Below are 21,675 nucleotides of genomic sequence, written 5' to 3' on the forward strand. Positions count from 1 at the left end.
TTTTTGGGATAATATTACACTTGGTGAGATGCGTGCTGTTATTAAAAGACTAAGTGTGGACTCCTGTCTGACGGGCAGCTAGACCCACACGGACCTCCTTTAGAATAAACCACTGTCAGCTTTATCAGAGCATGTTTTAACACCTGCTACGTTTTACAGAATATTTCTCTGTGAGAAAAGATTTTAAGAATATTTAGCGTCTGAATCTTTGCCCACATTGCCCTCTTCTTCCTTCCCATTAGACTGTATGATGCCTTGATTACGTCCTAGCTAATTACATGTAACTATACCTAAAATAAAATACACACAGGGCCTCCTGTGATTGGCTGGTATTAATGTTAAAAAACATCCATGTCAGAGAATTTGACACTGCAAATTCTTGATGTAAATGCCAAAAGTACTTTGACTTTAATTCAGTTCGAGTGATAATGTGCATAACCACCAGAATTAACAAGATGCATATTTAATTAATGTGAAAATGGTTTATCCTGTGAAGTATGTCATCTACTGGATTAATTGGCTCATGCACAGACATTCATGGTTCACAGACAAGAAATCCTATTGACTTTGATGATCCCCTGACTTCTCCTCTAGCGCCACCATGAGGTGCACATGACCAGTTACTTGCAAACCCAATTACATTATCTACTGTCATTAGTCCCTGTGCCACCGTTTGTCTGACTGGCTTAGATAGATTTTTAGTTATCGAATGAATTGACAGATAGTACAGCATCACAGAAGTCAAAAAATAAATGCTGCGTTAAATAATAAAACTCCACGTGAAGTAATGAAATTGCGCTATCTAGTGGATAGTTTCTGATTTCTGAATCTTACAATTTAAAAAAAGTATGATGAAGCTGAATTGAATTTGTGTGGAGGTTCTTTATTTGGATTTTCTCTTTTATTGATGTCCGGCTGTATTATTCTGCCCCTTTGTTAATTATTACGGCCTTTCATTATTTTACTATTTATTATATTTGCCTTTTAATTACCTACAATGTGTATATGTTCATTTGTATTTGACTTCACATCAAGTCCCTCAATTCACTCAAAATATGTTTTGACTATAGTTATAACACTTTGACGTTTGAGCCGAATTAAAAAATGCACATTCATAGGTTTCTGTGATTATTTTTTAATTAAGAAAAAGGAGTATTTTAAAGATTTTTATTTTGTAGCTTTTTTTGTGGAAAAGAAACACACAATATACAGATCATATTATTTATTAAAATATGTCTAGAGGCGATGTTAATATCATTTGTTAGTTTTTATCATTACATTTATCATTTAGCATAGCTAGCCAATACCCTCAACAGTATTTCCACCGCTGACTAACTGTTACGGTTGAGATGGTCACCCTAGCAGGACGGGATGGGCCTCCCTCCTGTAGCTAGCTGTTCTTTGCCTGACGGTAATATATCTATGAACTTTCAAATATCCACTGTTTTCTTTTGAAATTTGATTGTTAACTTTATTTGATCAAGAGAGTGGATAATGTGGTATTTGAAATTGAAATGGGATTATATACAAGACATTAGCTTCGAATTTTAGGAAGGCAAGAATCTCTGATACCCAACTCCGTGGAAGCCGTCCTGGTAGGGAGGTGGCCTCGTTTAGGACCCGCCCTCTACTTCCCACTCACGTCATAAAACAGGAAGGTAACTTGGCCGTAACCCGTCCTGGTAGAATGAAAACACGACAGACCGTAGAAAAGCGTAACTAGCAGACAGACTATAGCGATACATCACTCAAAGAACATTAAACGGCTGGTCGTGTTTAACGGCTTTGTTAGTTTCCAACTGCTTTCACGAGTGAAACAGGCTTTTTAGCTCGCTACGTTAGCTTGTTTGCTAACTTTAACATAAATCCGGATTGAGATTCTTCCACAGCTGGCTAGGTTGCGCAAGACGTCTATCAAGTCCTCTCGTTTATTTAACACCTTTTAACACTTCAACATGGGATCCAGAGCGTCCACGTTACTCCGAGAAGAGGAAATTGAAGAAATTAAGAAGGAGACTGGCTGTAAGTTGAACTTGGACTAATGGTGGTGGAGATCATAAGTGTGAGACATGTTGCCTTTCACTGTAACGTTACTTAACCAGCTACTTGTTAAGCCTAATATTTCTTCAGTGAAACCCATAAACCACGTACTTAAAGGAACTTAATCTAATAGCATATATAGCAGGACTCTCTACTGTCTAACAGGGAAAGAGTGCACACACACAAGCTCTGAATATGACTCCTGGAAGTGTAATGAGGGCTAGTATTTGGGTGAAAAGAGTTATTTTTGACTGAAGCGATGAATGCCTGTTATCTTCTGGTGATCTGGACTTGTTTGGTGTCCTCCCCACAGTCTCACACAGTCAGATCACTCGCCTGTACAGCCGCTTCACCAGTCTGGATAAAGGAGAAAACGGCACCCTCAGGTAAGCAGTAACACAACCACCACTGTGAGAATAAAGACGTTAAACAGCAGCCAGTTGCTGAGGCTGATTGGTTTGGTTACACTTAGACAGGTAACCAGACAAGACATTGTATTTATATAATACTATTCTGGAGGACAGATTGGGTAGTTACATGTCTGAAGTGATTGCATTTTGGAAAAACCTTTCTTGTGTGGGTTGTGATCCAAAGCAGTTCAGTGGTAGATCAAACATGTTAATTGTCTCACTTAAAGCTTTGCAAAATTGTCTTAAACAAAGACGAATGTACTATTTGAATAGAAATTCAATGGGGCAGCGACACTGCATTGTCATTAAATAGCGTTGTCAGTCACAATGTGTTAGGAAGTCACTCACTCTCAGATGGGGATTGATGATCTTTATTATCTGAGCGCATTGAGATTTTGAAGTTGAGACCTCAGTGTGACATTTCAATGGTTTGTGATTAACCTCTGGCTCTTGCATTAGTCTGGACAAAACAAACAATGGGTAAAGAAAAAGGTAATCATTAAAGCTGCTAAAATATTTGTTTCAAACTTGGTGTCGCACAGCCCTCCGATTTGGCCTCGGGGGTTTATTTGCATATCGGTCTACAGGGTAAAACAGAAATACATCCCTCTCTGGATTCAGGGAAGTCGTTCTTTTGAAAGACGTTGTGTTTACACATCACACGTTCTTGGTTCTGCTTGTTCTTGCTCCGGTGTTTTCAGTTGCAGCACACGGTCAGGTGACCTTCTTATCCTCCATTAGTTGCCACAATAGTGCGATTTTACAGATATCCTCGCTGACCAACTTCTGTTTTTCCCAGCCAAAACTATTTTCAAAAATGTTTATGTGCCATCCTGTTTTCTGTTCTTCTTCTCCTGTTTTCATATTTCAAATCAAGTCAGGTTTTAAAGAATAACGAGGACATTGCTGCATGAGCTTTGTACCGTATTGTATCTTTTTAAAGTTGACCACAGTGTGAAATCTGTATTCATTTGTGGTATTGTCCTAAATGTACAATATCTAAGTGTGTTGTAATCTCATATCTCCTCATGTCTGCAGTCGAGAAGATTTCCAGAGGATCCCGGAGTTGGCCATCAATCCGCTGGGAGACCGGATCATCAACGCGTTCTTTCCTGAGGCGTGAGTCGTCCCTGTTGTTGCTCTGCTGTCTTTGAAGATCTTGTTTTTTTCCGCAGGAGTTTGCATTATAGGTTTGAGTCACAACCACCACAAATCTGAGCGAGGCCGCCGGGCTTTTCAGTTGTGGCTGTCTGACTGCAGACTTTTCTGCCAATCCTGTGTTTATGGGGGAAACAAATCAACTCTTTTTTTGACCACCGCAGGTTCCTTCTCTATATTCTGCAGTTTGTTTTTGCTGTTTTATCATTCTGAAAGTTGAAAACCAGATGTTTCCAAATGTATCATTAAAATCCCAAAAAGTCAGATGTGTAGGCATCTTATTTGAACCGTGGCTTATAGATGCGTTCTTGTTGCTCTGGTTTTGGGTTGTTTGCTTCAGAACAACTTGAGGATAGAGGTGGGGAGAGTGTCTAACTCTCTAATATGGTGTTAGGTTTTGACCAGTTTGAGCTTTCATTGTGTTGCCACCGCAGCTAGAATGAAAAGGCAATCTGAGCCGCGACAAACTTTGTAGCAGATCCTTTTTTTCCTCTGCTTTAATGGGCTGTGTTATAATATTCTGTGTCTCTGTTTTTAGAGAGGACCAGGTGAACTTCAGGGGCTTCATGCGGACCTTGGCTCACTTCAGACCAATCGAGGACAACGACAAGAGCAAGAACGTGGCTGTCAGCGAGCCACTCAACAGCAGGACAAACAAGCTGCTGTGTGAGTGTAGAGCTCTCTCACACGCGGGCGTGTCTGGGCTGAGCCGGTGACCAGTATAATATTCACCGGATTTAATCGTGAGATTAACGCTGTCTGACATGGCTTGTACATTTCTTCTATTCTTCCAGTTGCTTTCCGTCTGTATGACCTGGACAGAGATGACAAAATCTCTCGGGATGAGCTGCTGCAGGTGAGTGGTTTGGTTTGTCATGTAAATAAGACGCTGAGTCACGGTACGGTTTGTGGAAACAACGTGTTCACGCAATCGGAAAATCAGCCAGATACCTCTGAAAATACTTGCTATTCAGTCTGTTTAACAAAGGAACCAATGCTATTGTGCAGCATGTCAGAATGCTCCGTAGAGAGGGGGATTTGTGCCAATAATGATGTGATATCTTAACTACAGGTTGATTCTTCCCAGACAGACTAATATCCTGTATTTGGTCTCTGTCCGTGTTATTTGTTGTCCCTCTGTGAAGCCGTTTCGGTGACATTGTGCGACCTGTAATTGCTCTAAGCTCGGAGTTAAATGACTCAGACGGATCTCTTGTTTTGCGCAAAACACCTCAGTGTGTCAGTGTGAGCCTCTAACGCTCTAAACGTGCAGCTCGCAGTACTGCTGCCTGTTCTTCAGTAAATATGTGTTCGCTGTGTTTATGATCGTGTAATTCATACAGTCATGTGTGGCTCCTGTTTTACTATAACTAAAAATGATCTTGTAACAGCACCATATTGTTTGTGCAAACATCACGACTATTGTTTAATCTTTGCCAGCATTCATTAACCATGAAGGGACTTGTTGTTCATGCCTTCCAGGTCTTGCGGATGATGGTTGGTGTAAACATTTCAGACGAGCAGCTCGGCAGCATTGCCGATAGGACCATACAGGAGGCTGACACCAACGGAGACAACTCCATTTCCTTCAGTGAATTCATCAAGGCAAGTCGTGTGACATTTTACAGAGAACAGGACAGAACTTTTCTGCGTAGTTACAACACACGGGATGAATTCTTTGAGGTTCATCTAAGCGTTGGTTTTCATTATTTTGAGCACACGTTTCTTAATTTGTGAATCAAATGGATTTAAATATTGAAACTGATTCCACATCCTGATACTGTTATTCCCCCCCAAAGTGCATGCTTAATGTTTTGTGTGTTTGAGTTAATATTTAGCTAAATGTTTTTCAGCCGATGTTGAGCTATGTTTGAACCTGACTGTCTATTACACATTACAGATCATGGAAATATGTTTAGCATCTAAACTTACTCTTTTTGATTGTTTCCTCAGGTCTTGGAGAAGGTGGACGTGGAACAGAAAATGAGCATCCGGTTCCTACATTAAATAAACTTTATTATTATTATTATTTTGGTTAGAGCTTCAACATATCGGTTGATTTCAGAACACGGCCTCATGCAGCTTGTCATAGCCCACACTACGAGAACACACCGTCAGACCGAGCGTTGGGTAGATCATGTTACAGATCTGGAGGTTCTGCCTCTGCACTGCTCTGTCAACAAAGGGGAACGTTTCGTGCCTTGGGTTGTTCTATGCAATATGAATCTTTTTTTTCCTCAATCATGGAGCATTATTTATTAGAAAACGTTTAGAGGGTCCCGGTTAGTACCACTGCTGTTCCACTTTTCACATGGATGTGACAGTACGGTACATTAACGCTTTTTGCTATTGCAGTGAGTACGTTTATTTTAGGTTTAATCATGCAGTTTAATGGATAGATGGCACAGGATGTGTCCTCCGTATGAATATGCAATGGCTCAAAGTGAAACTTGTTAGATGTTTGATTCCACTTCTAAACAGACAGTGTTTTCAATGCTAACAAGTTGTTATGACCCCTTTTTTATTTTTTTTGACTTGTGGCAGAGCAAGTCAGACCAGAGCAAGTGGAGATCTGCTCCACAGATGTTTGTGTGTAACTCACTGAAGTGCCATGGCTTTGGTTCCCCTTTTATAAGTTATTATCTCAACCGTAAACCAGAACCTATCGCCGAGTTTGTGTATTTTTATTTTTCATAGGGGTTAACGTAGCTACTGCCAATAGATTGTAATTACCTGTTTCAATTGTTGGACTCGAACCAAAGTGAGTTTGACCCTCTTTCAACCACTGATTCATCACGTGTGTGTGGTGATGATTAAAGAACTCCGTATTCAGTTCAAAACTGTGGCGTTAAGAAGATTTCACAAAAACTGCAGCTATGTCTTTGGCTAGTGTGTGTGTTTCTTCCCTAGCACCTGTTCTTGCTCATTTGCTGAATGGTCTCGCTAGGATTCAGCTGCCACCGTGTCCTGCTTTCCAGATTGAGTCTTAAAGCCCTGGCTAACAGTGTCGGGCCCTGTGAGGGAGTTTGTGCTGTGGATTAGTTAGTTTGTAGACTTAGAACAGGTAACCCCATGATAACGTGCTATGGTTCTATATATCTGATCAGTTTTCCTGTGGCGAAGAAAAGTGTGTGTTGATGTATGCACTGCTTCAACATTTGTCTGGCTATTTCTTTTCCCATCGAATAGTTCCAGAGATAAAAAGAATCAAATGCTTTAAAATATATATTTTCTGTACAGGCTAGCGTACATGAACTGTGCAAATGGCTGACCCTTTAATCTTTAATGTGAGTTTGTTAAATCATTAGAAGATCACCTTCCAGCAGCTGAGTGCAGGAAATACATGGTGACCATTTTATTAATCATTATGTGATTATCAATCAGATATGATTCACACGTTATGTGACGTTGGTCTAGGTATTATCAAAGTGATTCATAAATTTGATTTGAATAAATGATGTGCCATGCTTAATTTGTGTCAATTCATTGGTGAAGTGGTTGTTTTTAACCTTCTGGTTTTAATTTAGTCCTTAGTCTCTATGAACACTTATCTTAGGCCCAGGTCAAAGTAAACCAGGGCTAACGATGACGAGCTGACTTGGGCTACAATGTGTGCTTTCCTTTGTTACTGCACCTATTCTCATAAGAGATGATGTACTTAATACTCTGTAATAGCCTGCTGTTACTAGCTAGTTAACTTTGCAAAGTTTAATTTTACATGAAGAAAAAAACCCAAAAGAATTAGAACAGGGTTGCAACTGGCAGATATTTCCATTTTGTTTTGTCAGTAAACAGAAAGGTGTTGGAGAAATTGTCCCAAGATATAAATTTTATTATTAGGTTTATACAGTTTAGCTTTATGAATAATAAAAGCTACATAAATATACAAAATATATATATTTATTCTGTCGGTTGATGCTAATCAATCAAAACAAGCTACTCAACTAGCCCATTTAGCTAGACCACCTAGCATAGCATTAACAGACCTCTAACTATACATTAATTTACTCTTTAAAAGGGCTGTACTTCAGAATTTGTGTTTTTAATGCTGATGTACATTCTGGGTTTGATACCCACACACTAACCTACAGTTAAAATAATTAAATCATGCCTTTCTTGATTATTCTGGTCATACTTGTGCTGTCAGTTGGCGGCAGTAAACGCACCACAAAGCTGATTGGTAAATGTCAGACGTAATGAAGAAGTACATCCGGGGCGGGCTTTTCAGTTTGATTGACAGGTCATCGGCACAATCGTAACGCTCTTCCGTTGGCTGGTAGTAGCAGAGCGAAAATGGCGTAGGGTTGAGGGTGTGCGGAGACTGAGGGGACGAGGGGAACCTTCTCCTCTCCGGGACGCAGGGAGGGAGAAAAAGAGACCTTCTCCGTGGTTTATCGGTTTATTCTTCTCTAAATGTGTCCTCACCCGGCGCGGCCCCATAACCCGGCGTACGTCCAGTTTGGGAGAGCTGAATGTGTCACCGTAGAAGAAGAAACCCCTCTGGCTTTTGTTTACCGTTGTGAGCTGCAGCAGCTCGAACCCCAGTGGAAATACCTCTGCATCATTCCGGACCAAGGTCAGTGCTCTTCAGTCATAGCCGGACCCTTTCTGCACATTTTCCTTGTTTTGGGAATTGGCAATGTATTTTAAAAAAAGAAAGGAAAATTCACTCCTATATTAAATATGCATTTTGCTAATCGAATGATTACTAGTCACAACAATCAGTATCTACAAAAATTAGACAACTCTCTCTTAGCTGAACGTTAAAAGCACTTCAATGTGCCCATATTCCATGTTTTTTTTAGGCTGTAAATTAGAGCTGTTTATTGAGAAATAAGCAGATTTCTAGATGATATTATTAATATAATCTTGTCTTTCAGCTGCTCATCTTTAGAAGCGACTGATTCAAATTAACTAAATTCTATAATAATGAAATTACGTGTACATTTTTATTCTAGGATGGCTTTTTCCAGGCAATGCAGTTGTGAAACCAGCCGAAGCCCCGATTGGAAGAGCGTCTCCCTTCAAATTAGCACCATCGACGGATCACTTCCACGACCACCCAGACCTCTGGAGGTAAAGGACGAGGAGTCATTGTGAAGATGAGCTCCTTTGGGCTTTTGGGACACGGGTGCCCTCCTTCCTGCTGTTGCTGGGACATTGGCCCCGTCTCCTCCACAGCATCCCCCCCCGTCCTGACCTGTTTCTGCCACGCGATCATAAACGTAGTCACTGACGCTTCCTAAATAGTAAAAAAAAGATCCCCACCCGCTTTGTAATTAGATCAAAGCAGTTTGATAATGAACAAACTGCTGGGAAGAGAGTAAAGACACAAGATACTGTAGCAAAGATCAAGGCCTGTGATGAAATTACTCATAGGATGTGTTTTTTTTTTTGGGGGGGGGGGGGTTTGCACTACCTCATCGCCATCAGTGCAAGTAACTTAATGGTTGTCAAGCGCCACAGCAGTTAAATGTTGTCCTGGATATGTTTAGTTTTAGAGGGTTAATAAGTGAGGTTGTTGACCGGTGAATAGACGGCCGAGCAGCCCAGAAGCACATGATGCGTACTGTCATGTACTGTAACTACAAGCATTATGAAGACTCACTCAGACTGAGCTGTCCTATGCATCTGTTCTAAAGGAAGGTCACGATGTAGTATTTCTACTCCACGCTCCCATTTTTGCATTTCGGTGCTCTCCTTTTGTCAAGTCTGCAGGTTTATTCACAAATTTAAGGTCGAGACAGAATTAGAAATATTCCCCTTGTGACTTTATCCTTGATGTCACTAAACTTTGGCATTTTGCAGTGTTTAAAGTTAGTCTTTTATTCTGAAAGTCCAGTTTTCTTCCCTAACTGTTTTCTTCATTTTGTCTTTCCGCCCCATGACTTACTTTTATTTAGTCTTTCTCAGTGGATTTGTTCTCTTATTGTTCTTTTCCTTTTCAACATGAGCTCTCATATCAGACACGGATGAACATTATTTAAACGCTGCAGGTAGAGACAGACTTCACCATTTGATTCCTCTTGTGTAGAGCCGGGCGACAATTCAATATGTCTATTTATCGTCTTTCAATGGAATCATTTGGTGATGAAATCAGTTGTCGTGAAACACAATTACGTCGTCTAAATTGATAATAACAAGGACGTACTGACTCAAATTTCTAAGAAAATCTGATTATTTTGCACTACAGTTCTTAATTAGATGAGAAAATAGTCTTTGAAAATACTCAATATGTGAAATACTCTCCATATATTGTTATTGAGATATGAAATAAGACAAAATAACTCAGAAGTAAGTGAATGTGTCGTCTCAAACATGCGGCTTGGTCTCTGCCTGCCAGTAAGACGAGAGACACCAGAGCTGGAATAGCAGCTCCTCTGATTCATGCTTTCCGTGGATTTGTCCTTACTCAAAGGAAACCCTGCTCTCATTTCTTCAACTTTTACTTTCCTTACTTTTTATATATATAAAAAAAAAAGAAAAAAAAAATCACATTTACCGGGATTTGTGCAATATTTGATCTTAACTGTCATGTTGTTGACCAAACTGTATATTGTATAAACAAGTGACAAGTTGTTTGAAAGCAACAAAATCACCAATGTCTTCCATTAAGATATGTATAGACTCATGTGCATTAGCTTATTTAGCGGGACTGTGGTGCCAGCACCACAGTAGCCATGCATGACCAGTAGTGACGCTTGCTTCATGAAGATAGTGAAATCCAATTCTAGACTAAACTGGAGCTCAAAACTGTGGAAACCACTTCCGTAAAGTAGATGACGGTAGATTTACGTACTCAACCTTTTTGATGAAACTACATTTAGATACAGCTTCGCTCTACAATCTTAAACGAATGCAAGGTCTCCTTTTTATTCCACGTTTAGGCTGTGGAATAAGGAGCGTAATAAAACATATAAAGTATGACGCAATCAGGATATGCAGTTAATAAGTGTTAATTCAAGTTTTGTATAGGCGGATATGCTCAATATGAGTACGTTATTTCTAACAGGACTGCTGTAGGATTCTTATTAGGACAAAAGCTTGAGAGATGTCCTAAATTATCTTTATGAACTCTCAAGCACCAAAATAATTCGATAGTAATCATGCGACAGTTAAATAGCTCCCAAAAAGTCCCAAGTCTCAGCTGTGACATTGATAGAAACCTTTAGAGGAATGTTCTATAAGAATCGATCTTTAATCTTAGATTTGGATATAATTGGTTGTGGTCCGACGTTACGTTTCAGTCTTAGAATTAAGATCTCATCATGACATTGTATTGTACATAATACCTCACAGTTTTGAGATTCAGAGCGAGATATTTTAATCCATAAAATTGTATTTGATTATAGTTTTAGAAGCAATAACCTACAATAATGCATGAGTTTAGTGCCAGGGTGTACGTGTTAAAAGGAGTCTCTCTCTTTTTCACGCCTCCGGGCGGTAGCTATCTTTTAGTCACTTTCTTTGGGAGCCGTATAATATTTGGCTTTAGAATACAGTATCGCTTGTGAAGGTCTGGGGTACTTCCTGCAGAACAAAGTGTGTGTGAGGGCAGCTGTAGCATCGTGTTTTACACACTTACATGTTTCTCCGCCTTGTATTCTTTCAACACCAAAACTATAATGTAAACCGATCGGTACATGAGAGATGCTTTGAATTTAAAATCCTTTGTAGCATTTTTATCTCCCCCCCCTCCCTCCCCCCTTCCTTTAGAAATGTAGACTTTCAGTAACTCTGTGGCTGCAAAGGACTTACTGAATGAACTTGACACTTGTTTGAAAAGCACTTTCTCTCTATGTACTAACTTGCACTGTCATCACCACCATCCTGTCTTGAATACTGTGTTCTAAAAACCCCGTAATGCTCTTTGTGGGGATTTATAATCGCAATTTATAAACAAGTAGCCGTCTAGCAACATGAATATATGGGGGTTTAAAAACAACAATAATATGCATGATTTAGCGGAATAATGAATGATTTGTATTGCATGCAATAATCCAACTTTGTAATGTGAATGAGTGTAATTAATTATGTTCATATCAGATGTTCTGTGACAAGGTGACAGCCTGGGGACGGTTGTTTGACACAACAGCAAGCGTGTTGAAGTAGCTTTGACCACCACTCGTGGTTTTTACAGAGTAAATTGCACCGAAAAAAGAAGTAACGGAGAGTAGTTTCAAGTGTTTCTGCTCTCTCTGTTGTGTCGAACATGACCATGGCAGTACAGCCACAGTGCAGCTGAAATACACTGATCAGCCTTCGTTCCCATGAAGAAAACAACTATACAAAAGCTTATAGGTTAAATGATTAATGACTTATTTTGTTGGTGAACTTGTCCACCGAGGAGGTGGACTGTGTAGAAACTATGCACTCCAGAGGGAGGACATGGGCATGCTTATTACGTGTGAGCCTCTTGTCTGGTTTTGTATGAACAAAAAAAAAAAAAAAAGAATATCAGAAATTCAGCAATAAAATGCAGCATGGTGCCAATTGGAGGGCTGGGTGTTGATGTTTACTTACAGTTTGAGTGCTGTTGTGGAGTGAATGACATAATGTACATCATCAGCAGTAGAGTAGAAATGGTAATGAAAAAAAGCTCATTACCACTCTCAGGCTGTACGCTATGGACCTGGAGGCAACTGGCGTAGCTTAGCATAAAGACTAGCAGCAGGGCCAAACCGCTAGCCTGGCTATTATAAAGAATAACATCTTGGCTACCTGCACCTACAAAGCTCTCGAATTAACAGATTGTGTGTTTATTAAATCTCCTCAAAAGAAGAAATGGGAAATCAAAAGGGAGACAGTGAAATATAAGTGATACAATAGTTCTTGGGAGTTTAGTTTATGAGACAGTTTTTCATATACTGTATATAGTAGATAGTTTTAATGGCCTAGTGGTTCTGACTAAGTTTCAGGGTAGCTATAAACACTAGATACTAATGGTGGCCGATACATTTACGTTAGTTTTAGAGTGTTTAAACTGCACCACAATAAATCTGCAGACATTGATCCAAACTAATGAATGAGACCCAAAGAGCATTTATGTGTATCAGCGAAAATTTTTAATGGAAACACAAAACACGGAGAACAAACAACGACAATTTACAACCCAAACTGGTCTACAAGAGGGACAGAGTAGAGGACACATGGACGAGGTTGTGTGTGCACACTACTTTATGAATTCACTGCCAACACTCCTGTCAGCCAATCTGCTCTTCATGAGTGACATCTGATCCAACTGTGCTTCAAACTGCTGCCTCACCTGCAACGAAAAAAAGACAAATCTTCTTACATACAGTCTGTATAAAATATTGTTTTTTGGCCCAAAGCATCCATCATTCCTGCCTGGATTTACTTTACACAGTAGTCCTTTGACCCACTACAACATGTAGGAAAAGTACAAACTGGATTTGATGAAATGCTGAGTGCCACTTAATCAAGAGGCTTCCTCAGAACAGCTGGGGCTGATGGGTAATAGCGCAAAATTAGAGCTCATTCTCTTCAAGGGGACAAAATGTGTCTTTTAAAAAGGACTCGTCGTTTACAGGTATTTCATTAAAATGCATAAAAATATCTGGATCAGTAGTATTAGATTGAAGTGAAGCACTGCAGTTGTAGGTACAGGTATAAACAGTATGAGATGTGGTTGTGTCACCTTATTCATGCTTTCTCTGAGAGGCTTCATATCAAATGTCAGTGAGGATGCCGTCACCATCGAGCTGCGGTTGAGGATGTAACTGCGGAGAGAGAAAATACATTCATACCAACAATGTCCATAAAATGAATCATTGGAAAAAAAAAGAAGCATGAATTGGCTGTTTTGATCCCCAACATGAGCTTTAAAAAAAGCAATTCGTGGGATGAGCAACACTCATAAAGCACCCGTTTACTTTAGCCATCTAGACACTGAAGAAGTCAATATGCTCGTGTGCTCACGGAGGCAGCGGAGCTTACCAACTGATGTTTGCTTTGTGGAGGAGAAACATGGAGCGAACCGTGGCCAGACGCCACGGGGCAGAGTGAATGACTTTCCCCACAGCACAGCGGCAGCCGCGACATTTTAGGGAACTGTAGATGCTGAAAGGAAAACCAGGACACAGACAGAAACCGTTAACCTGTAATCACAGTCAACAGCATGAAGAGGTTTTATGTGGGACTACTAGAATTTAGAGCCTTTCAATATTTTAAACCTAAATCTGATATTCCATTATCGTGTATGGGGATGTTATATGCATTACTTTATTGTTTATATATGTGTGTGTGTCCTTCGAAAGGTTGAAGACAACAATGCTCTAAAGATGTATATGCTAATTTATTTAAATAATTTTATAGCGAGTAAGGTTCAGGCAGGAAACATAATAGTAACAAATAGTATTTTTTAAACATTATTTAACTTTCCCCACATGAGTTGGCTACTGACACTGTTTTTTTAAGTATATTTTGGAGCTTGTTTTTCTCACTCACCAACTAGCCATTTCCCCTTTGTGTCCTGACTCCATGGCATCACTGATGACCACATCGTTGGTCACTCCTGAGGGTAGACAAGCAGCAAAGTATTGATTAGTATCGTATTGGGATGAAGCATGTGATAATCAGCGATGTGGGGAGGGTACAGGAGCACATATTAGACGTCTCACCAGGAAACAAAGTGGCAGAGATAAAGACAAAACTACATTTCTGCAGAATGTAATATGTTTTTGCATCTAAAAAATAAAACAATCAAAATAAAATGATTTACTACAAACTAACTTTACTGTTATTTGTAACTTTAGACAACCAGGCCAACCTAGTTAATGTAAACTGAAGCAAACTTACTTATACACACGATGGAGTCCATACATTTAATCTCCCCACAGATGCCGAGGGAGTCCCCCAACACAGCGTGGCATTGCTGACAGTGGAGAGTCATCCGCTGTTTGTGTTCAGCCATCTTTGCTGCGTGTGTACGTTGGATTATAAGGCTCTCGTCAAATTCCATGTCAAAGGAGATTTACAGAGCAAAAGCTAGCTGGCTCGTTGTCCCGCTTGAGAATTTGAACTCGGCTGCAGAAAGCAGGACGTCTCTTCCTCGTATTTTACCCTCTTTGACGTGCTGCAACGTCAGTGTGCTCGATGTAAACACCGCCACCACGTGGAGTAATGTGTAAATGCCGATATACTGGCAAAGAAAATCCGTTTCAACAAAATCAAGTGATTAAAAAAAGCACAATAAAAAGTAAAAAACAATATCTGACTTATCTTACGCGTCAAAATTCAAGCGAGAACGTTAACGTACTAAGATAAGTGGCTCAAATGTTACATTACGTTAACAATGGGCGGAACGCCAAAAAAAAAGTATCTTCGCTCTGATTGGCTGCGAGGTACATCCGGTCACGCGCAGGAGCCAATCACACGGCTCCCGCTGCTGTGTTTTGAATCGGAGTACTTTTGAACCGTTAGACAACCACAGCTCGCGGTGCGTGACAAAGTAAACGCTTGTATGCTGATTTCTTCCTCACAAAACGGAATAAACTATCACACCGAGATGGATTTGGACTCCATGAAATATGCAGAGTTGAGGAGCCTCGCTAAGAAGCTCGGGCTCAAAGCGAATATGAAGGTACGTTTACGTAGGTTTACTTATTTCTAAATTAATTCAGAAATACGTGCAGGTTATTTTCCAACTGTGCTAAGCTACGCTAACGGTTACTCTAGTTATTCTAATTAGCTAGCTAACGTTTGCATTTGGTGAAATCTACTCAACTAGCTAACATTGTTTTCTTCGAAAACAGGCCGATAAACTCCTGAACGCGATCAAGCAGCATTATAAACGAGAAAATGACAAGCAGGAGGAAGGACAGGTAACTTAATCATGGCCACTGGTTCTGTTTCACTGCTAAAATCAATTTTAAATCGTGTCCTTTTTTAATTAATACCTGTACCGGTGTATTGTTGTGGTGTTTTCCAGCTACATGAGACCGATGTTACTACCGTTCAGGAAGACGAAAGTGTGACACAAGACTGTGCTCAGGAAAATAAAGACTCATCTGGCAATGAAGACGTTTTCAGCCGCGCTGTGTTTGTGAACACACGCAGAGGCAAAAGAAACTGTACCAAGAGAAAGAGCTGGGATACTGCAGCAGTGACTGAGAGTGATGCCAGGTCACCTCCAAGTGCTACAGAGGTAGAGATCATCATAACATACTCACTTTTATATATATCACAAACAATGTCTGCATCCTGGCACGTGTTATTGTGCATGTGTATTCCTCGTTGGCACCATATTCCAAGCTTGGTACTAAGATCCCTATACACAGGGTTGCTTTGCTGCTGTGTCAATGATTTGCATTCAGGATGTTTAAAGACTGAACATCTGTTGTTCCTTTTTAAGGGTGACACTGAAGTGGCTGCATCTAGTCCACCCCGTGGTGCTAAGAAGAGAAAAGTGTCCTCGACCAAGGATTCTGACAAAAGTGAAGCTGAGCCTCCTCAGGAGCCCCCGGCCACAGGCAGTGAGCAGCAGCCTGACATTCAGGATGAAGCACCCGTGCAGAGTGACACAGGTCAGTTGTACAAATGTGTAACTATTGATTTCTTCTGCTTTGAATAGCCTGTTCCTTCTGGAGCCCAATGTGTTGCTGCAGCCGTCTTTCTTCAGATGTGATCAAGTGCTAATCTTTAATTTGACATGCATTTTGAATGTCTGTCCAGAAAAAGCACCCAAAGTGGCCAGAGCCGGTAAAATCCCTCGCTTCCAAGGACGCCAGCAGAAGAACAAGCCGTTGTTGAATCCTGTCACCCCAAGTAAGTTCTTTGTTTGTTGCTCTCTCCCAATCTTCTTTTAAACCAATGATTCAGAGACCACATTACAGTAAGGCAGTGGTTCTCCCACACTAACTAATCAAAATATTTTTTGTAAATTACGTCTCTTTTATAGACTTTAAAAAACTCCACGAGGCACAGTTTAACAAGATGGAGTCGATTGACACCTATGTCCAGCGAAAGACCAAACAGATGGAGACTTCCAGAAGTTCAACTAAAAAGCTGAAGGTACTCAAAAGCTTCAAACCCGTTTAGGATGATTTAATCCAAACATATTTAAGTTCTGTTTGTGAACTCGGTGTTTTGGTTTGTTTTTTAAATTTATGTTTCATTTTAGAGGCTTTCAGACAAAACTAAACTGCAGCAAGTTGAGGGCAAAACTCAAGTGGTAGGTATCCTCACCAGCTGCAGCATATAGACCACATCCAGAGTGTAGTGAAGGTGATGGACTGAATTCATGTGTTCTACAGAAGGCGAATCAGAGTCGTGCTTCAATGTTCAGCCCTGTCTCGGTGACCAAGAGACCAGCTGAGGACAGGCGCACGTTGCCCTCGGCCATTAAAGCTCCTCCAAATAAACCTGCAGGGAAGGAAGACGCTCCGTTCAGACCGTCTGTCCTTTCCACTCGCAGGATCAATGTTCGGTGAGTCGCTTTCCTTCTCGGCCACTCTCTTATGGAGAAATTGTTTCATAACATTCTTACAAGGAACTTTTCAGGATGTATTGTTTTACAACATTGCGTCAAATGGCCTTTTTACACCCTAATCAACAGAAACATACCCTGTAATTTAGATTACTTTGTAGAGATCTATTCCACTGACATGAAATGCATCTCTTTGCTATGTGGTGTTCAATGCGACGCTTTAACAGCCACATGTGTTTGCAGGTTCTCAGAAGCCACTCGTGACAACAAGAACAACGGGTCCTATGTGAAGACGCCGGCACGCAGGACGCTCTGTGTGACCTCCAGCACCCAACAAAAACAGCCCGCTGATGGAGGAAAGCCCAGAAATGCCAAGATTTCAACTTTCTCTGCCCCAAAATCTCCAGGTACCTTTGCCTTTTTAATCCTTGGAAATGGATCTTCATTTGCCTAAATATGTGCGTAAAGTGTGATTTAATTTCTCCATCTCTTAATTCCAAAGGAGCGTTTGTTTTCATCGGCAACACAAGTACTTCAACAACCCCCGGAACACAAAATAAGTCAGGCTTTGATCTGAAAGCCAGTCTTTCTCGTGTCCTCGCCTACAAGCCTCATTCAGGTACAACGCCACGTATTATTTCTGTTTCTCTGAAATATAGTTTCAGTAGACGGACAAATCACAGTTCTTATGTTTCTAGGTAAACTCAAGCCGTTTGGAGACATCCAAGAAAACGCAGCAGCCAACAAGTCACTGATTGGCAACTCTCACCAGAAGAATTACAAACAGCCCAAAGTCCAGACACGGTATGTTTAAACTGAAAGCACACACTGGCTGATATAGATTAGTCTCCCATTGGAAATGACTCGTATAACATTAGTCTCTTATCTTATTTTAGGGGGGACAGGAGAGCAAAACACGCCGAAGACCGGAAGCAGAAGAAAGCGAGTATGCTTGGGGCAAGAAGAGGCCTTGTCATGATGTAAAAATATCGTGCTTGTCTGTAGATGTTTTGTACAGCCTGTTTCTCCACTGTAAATATTTTGACGCTTTCATTCCTGCAGTCTCTTTTAGTCTGTCAGGAAGCTCTCGTTTTCTGCTTCTATCTAACCTACCAAACCGTTTCTTTTAGATTTGACTCATGGTGTAGTGTTAACACCTTACAGCTCTCACTGATGCTTTTTATGTGTTTTTGTAGAGAATCAATATCCTGTTTTGCTGCATTTAAAACTGTAATTTTGTTCTTATAATTTGATGTGCTTTGTTTTTACCTTTTTGGAAAGACCGATAAAAAGAGTCCCTTGTCTGCGTTCTCCATTTTTAAGTTGAAGTTTCTTTTGTGGTTTAGTCTGGATGATGTAAGGAAATCTGTTCCACAAAAAATGTTTAAAAGTCACATGAGATGTATTTTTTTTTATTGTTCTGGTTTTAGATCTGGTTGTTTAACATCTGTTGGAGGAAAATGTGTCTCATACAAGTCTTGGAACAAGATAAACAACTTTTTAATTTTTTTTAAAGCAGCAAGATGGTCTCAATTAATGTCTTGTAATAAAATATCATTTTATAACCAGTAACTTCCTCACGGCTTTTACTTCTGCAGGTGGCACACAGTTACTAAAGTACCCCAGTCCATGTGCTAGAATCCAAATATACAGTGTCTTAAAAAAATAAGTGTTACCAGGAATGATGGATGGGATGTAACTGATTGTCCCCAAGAAGGTGATGGACTTGTTTATTGGTAGTTTCAGTATAACCTGGCCATTATTGAATAACCGTTCATCTGCAGTGTTTCAGCAGTTGCTCTCAAATGTCTGGATTTCTCTTGTACACCTCGTAGGCAAACTCCTCAGTGTGAGCATAATCTTTGCAGACCGCAACAAAATCAATCTCCAGCTGGAACGGACCGTCTGCTTTATCCCCCAAGGTAAATCCAATGGTGTTAACCTGCAAATACAAAAAGCTGTGGTAAATATAAACTAATCGGCACATGAGGTGAACAAAATGTATTTGAATGATAGTCAAAGGTTGAAAGATATATTCAGGCAATTGTTACTTTGCCTCTCTCTGTATTTGATGCCACGTTAGTTTGACTTTAACTCTACCTTGTCCAGCCAGAGAGGATGCTGGTCGTCTTGTATCCTCCCACGATTTGTAAGGAAGAACTTGGAGAAAGGTATCTGTAGATGAGTAACACACTAGGGTTAGAAGGACTGCTTACATTTCATAATAGACAAAAGAAAAAGCATCAAACTGCTTTAACTAAAAGCATAATTGTGGCAACACCATCTCCAAATTCTGTGCGATTTCTTCTGGTACATCAGTATATATCATGGCACTAGAACCCTGACAAAGCATTTTATTTAGCTTTTGCGTACCTTGACATCTTGCCAGTAGGGGCCTCCCCTGGTGTACAGGAAATAATTGTATATGTCATCTTTCTGGTGCGAGAAGTATGTTTCTGTGGCAATGTTGACCATCCACGGACGTCCGTCACCGCGTACTCGCAAATGCAGGGTGTTGAAACTGGACAAATCATTGTGCTTTTTTCTATCGAATGAAACCTAGGAGAGACAAAACGTTTTGGGGTTCAGTGCAGGTCCAGAGCAGCTGTATCTGCCAAATAACTGCCACTTCCAGACCTTGGGTGTGGACAGGTTTTCATTGTAATACAAAAGCCAAAAAATGATCAATATAGGATGAGGAGGAGGAACTAGTCAGTATTGGGAATTAATAATGATGGCAGTTGGTAAACAGATTTCTGGCTCCCTGCCAAAGTGGCTAGATCTAGGTGCATGCGACATAGAAGATCCACAATTATCAATAAATGTCTAAATATGTTTACTTGGAGAAAATTACCTATTAATATAAACATGATCCATAATGGTTGGGAAATACTTATGCTTATATTTATGTATTTATTGGGCTAAAGTAGGCATATTTAAATATATTGAGTTGTGAAATCAGCCTCTGACAAGAGAGACATTTCCAGAGAACATGTTCAGTATCTTCAATGGTGCAGGATTCTACAGTAACTCTCCAACCTCATTAGAAGTGAGTGTATGATTTCTAAACCTTCTGGAAGAAAAAAAACAGCAAGGCACTAACCAGTGATTGCTTTGAGCGCATGGTGCAGTAGCCACTGTAGCGCGTTTCTCCATCCCTTGGAGGAGTAGAGCTCAGAGTCCCATACAGGAAACAGGTATTCATGTTTTTGCCGAGCTTCAAGTGAGCTTCACTTTGGCCTCCTATCTCACGATCTGAGGACACTGTCCACTGGTCCAGGCTCTCTGGGCCTCTGAACTCCCATATCACTCGGTTCTGCTCCAACATGTGCTCAAGGAGGGGTTTGCCCTGTGGACCAACCCAGCGGTCAGAGAACTCCTTCTTCAGCAGTGTGAAATGCTTCTTTATCCCCTCAAAACCCTTTGAGAAGCCAAAGTTAATCGGCTGCCCTGGGAACTTGTCCTCTTTGGGCTGGCCGGGTCGTCTATACTCGCCCTGACTCACAGCTCTTCTGGGCACAGTGGGAGGAGTGATGGAGGGGAGCAGCAGCTGGTGGTGCTGGATGGAGTTCAGCAGCCTCACTGAGGGGAGACATGTGATCTTTGGCAGAGACATTTCCGCAGTGATATGGACGGTTCACTGCTGGGATACATCACACAGAAAAATAGTGTCATTACACCCGAGGTTTCAAAGTGGTTATGGATTATCAACGTTAAGTATCTTGAAATTACAAAAGAATAAAATGTAATCGATTATGATTTTAACTAATAAATTGCACTTGCCGTTTCACTTAGACTTTCTACACTAATTCATACACTGATGTCCTCTTGGCATATGTGCTGTATTAGTAGCCTATGTCTTCACATACAGTGCAAACCAGTTTCTGGTAATGATTAAAAATATCTATGTATTTACTGAAACTCTGACACTTTAAATCTTTTGCAGTTTTTACTTAATTGTTACATTTACATACATTATATAAATAAATACAAAATATTTGCTGGTCTGAGCTTCACACATGGCAAAGAGTTTAAGTTAAGATTTGCTCTTATTATATAGAAGAATATAGCAGTTTTTGCATTCTTCATAATGTTGAAACCTCTAGTTAGTACATGAATGAGTGAGACCACATTTTGAGAGCATTTAAAAACATAGCTAACGTTGCAATGAATACGGTCTACATTAACGTTACTCTGAAGAATAACAATGGGATATTGAATAAATGTTTCGTAAAATCTGTTTCTACTTACTGTGATCATGCTGTAACAAAGGGTGACGATGGATATTTCCCCGACTTCGGTTCTTGGATTAGTCTGACAAAACCATTACGTTATCTCTTTAAAACACTGTTATGGATTGAAAACATGTATAAACTGGTCGTGTGCTGATCTCATTTACAAATACAAGAACTCAACTCACGGAGCTACAGATTTAAGCTTCAACAGTAAAATGTTGATTTATCGTGGACCTTGAAGATCGCAGTAGTGCACCCAAGATGTATGTCCTGACTGACACACTCACTATCAGTATGTCGTTCCATTCTTAGCTAACCGTCAATGTCCTCGTATTCATTATATCAACTATATCAATAAAGTAATATGATAAGTGTGCAAACATAC

General features: G+C 40.3%; 4 protein-coding genes and 1 long non-coding RNA gene across 8 annotated transcripts; 3 read left to right on the top strand and 2 right to left on the bottom strand.

The window, feature by feature from the left end:
• The first annotated feature begins 1,622 nt into the window (after positions 1-1,622).
• On the top strand, positions 1,623-7,080 carry chp1 (calcineurin-like EF-hand protein 1). Its single transcript, XM_076108251.1, has 7 exons — positions 1,623-2,022; positions 2,354-2,426; positions 3,489-3,569; positions 4,147-4,274; positions 4,403-4,464; positions 5,091-5,213; positions 5,562-7,080. The coding sequence occupies exons 1-7, from the start codon at positions 1,956-1,958 to the stop codon at positions 5,613-5,615; spliced, it is 588 nt and encodes a 195-aa protein (XP_075964366.1). The 5' UTR covers positions 1,623-1,955; the 3' UTR covers positions 5,616-7,080.
• A 786-nt stretch (positions 7,081-7,866) lies between these two features.
• Positions 7,867-12,106, top strand: LOC142968098 (uncharacterized). The gene is made up of 2 exons (XR_012959018.1): positions 7,867-8,184; positions 8,567-12,106. It is a non-coding gene; the product is annotated as an uncharacterized LOC142968098 (long non-coding RNA).
• Positions 12,107-12,650: 544 nt separating this feature from the next.
• oip5 (opa interacting protein 5) lies at positions 12,651-15,386 on the bottom strand. 2 transcript variants are annotated; one of them, XM_076107847.1, is made up of 5 exons: positions 14,427-15,386; positions 14,076-14,142; positions 13,566-13,688; positions 13,267-13,348; positions 12,651-12,873 (listed from the first exon to the last, which is right to left on the bottom strand). In XM_076107847.1, the coding sequence occupies exons 1-5, from the start codon at positions 14,587-14,589 to the stop codon at positions 12,781-12,783; spliced, it is 528 nt and encodes a 175-aa protein (XP_075963962.1). In that variant the 5' UTR covers positions 14,590-15,386; the 3' UTR covers positions 12,651-12,780. The 2 variants fall into 2 exon arrangements, with proteins under 2 accessions (XP_075963962.1, XP_075963961.1); XM_076107846.1 differs by having other exon boundaries at positions 12,651-13,348.
• Positions 14,819-18,623, top strand: nusap1 (nucleolar and spindle associated protein 1). Its single transcript, XM_076107842.1, has 12 exons — positions 14,819-15,210; positions 15,383-15,451; positions 15,559-15,774; positions 15,982-16,153; positions 16,302-16,394; positions 16,528-16,640; positions 16,750-16,800; positions 16,883-17,055; positions 17,299-17,462; positions 17,558-17,674; positions 17,754-17,859; positions 17,952-18,623. The coding sequence occupies exons 1-12, from the start codon at positions 15,091-15,093 to the stop codon at positions 18,037-18,039; spliced, it is 1,482 nt and encodes a 493-aa protein (XP_075963957.1). The 5' UTR covers positions 14,819-15,090; the 3' UTR covers positions 18,040-18,623.
• ndufaf1 (NADH:ubiquinone oxidoreductase complex assembly factor 1) lies at positions 18,452-21,651 on the bottom strand. 3 transcript variants are annotated; one of them, XM_076107845.1, is made up of 6 exons: positions 21,307-21,638; positions 20,561-20,698; positions 20,159-20,404; positions 19,429-19,614; positions 19,156-19,230; positions 18,452-18,997 (listed from the first exon to the last, which is right to left on the bottom strand). In XM_076107845.1, the coding sequence occupies exons 2-6, from the start codon at positions 20,669-20,671 to the stop codon at positions 18,857-18,859; spliced, it is 759 nt and encodes a 252-aa protein (XP_075963960.1). In that variant the 5' UTR covers positions 20,672-20,698; positions 21,307-21,638; the 3' UTR covers positions 18,452-18,856. The 3 variants fall into 3 exon arrangements, with proteins under 3 accessions (XP_075963960.1, XP_075963959.1, XP_075963958.1); XM_076107844.1 differs by having other exon boundaries at positions 20,159-20,695; positions 21,307-21,651; XM_076107843.1 differs by having other exon boundaries at positions 20,159-20,698.
• Between the last annotated feature and the right edge of the window lie 24 nt (positions 21,652-21,675).

The sequence above is a fragment of the Anarhichas minor genome, unplaced genomic scaffold (assembly GCF_050575085.1).
Source record: "Anarhichas minor isolate MPS153535 unplaced genomic scaffold, ASM5057508v1 ptg000040l, whole genome shotgun sequence".
Taxonomy (NCBI): Eukaryota; Metazoa; Chordata; class Actinopteri; order Perciformes; family Anarhichadidae; genus Anarhichas; species Anarhichas minor.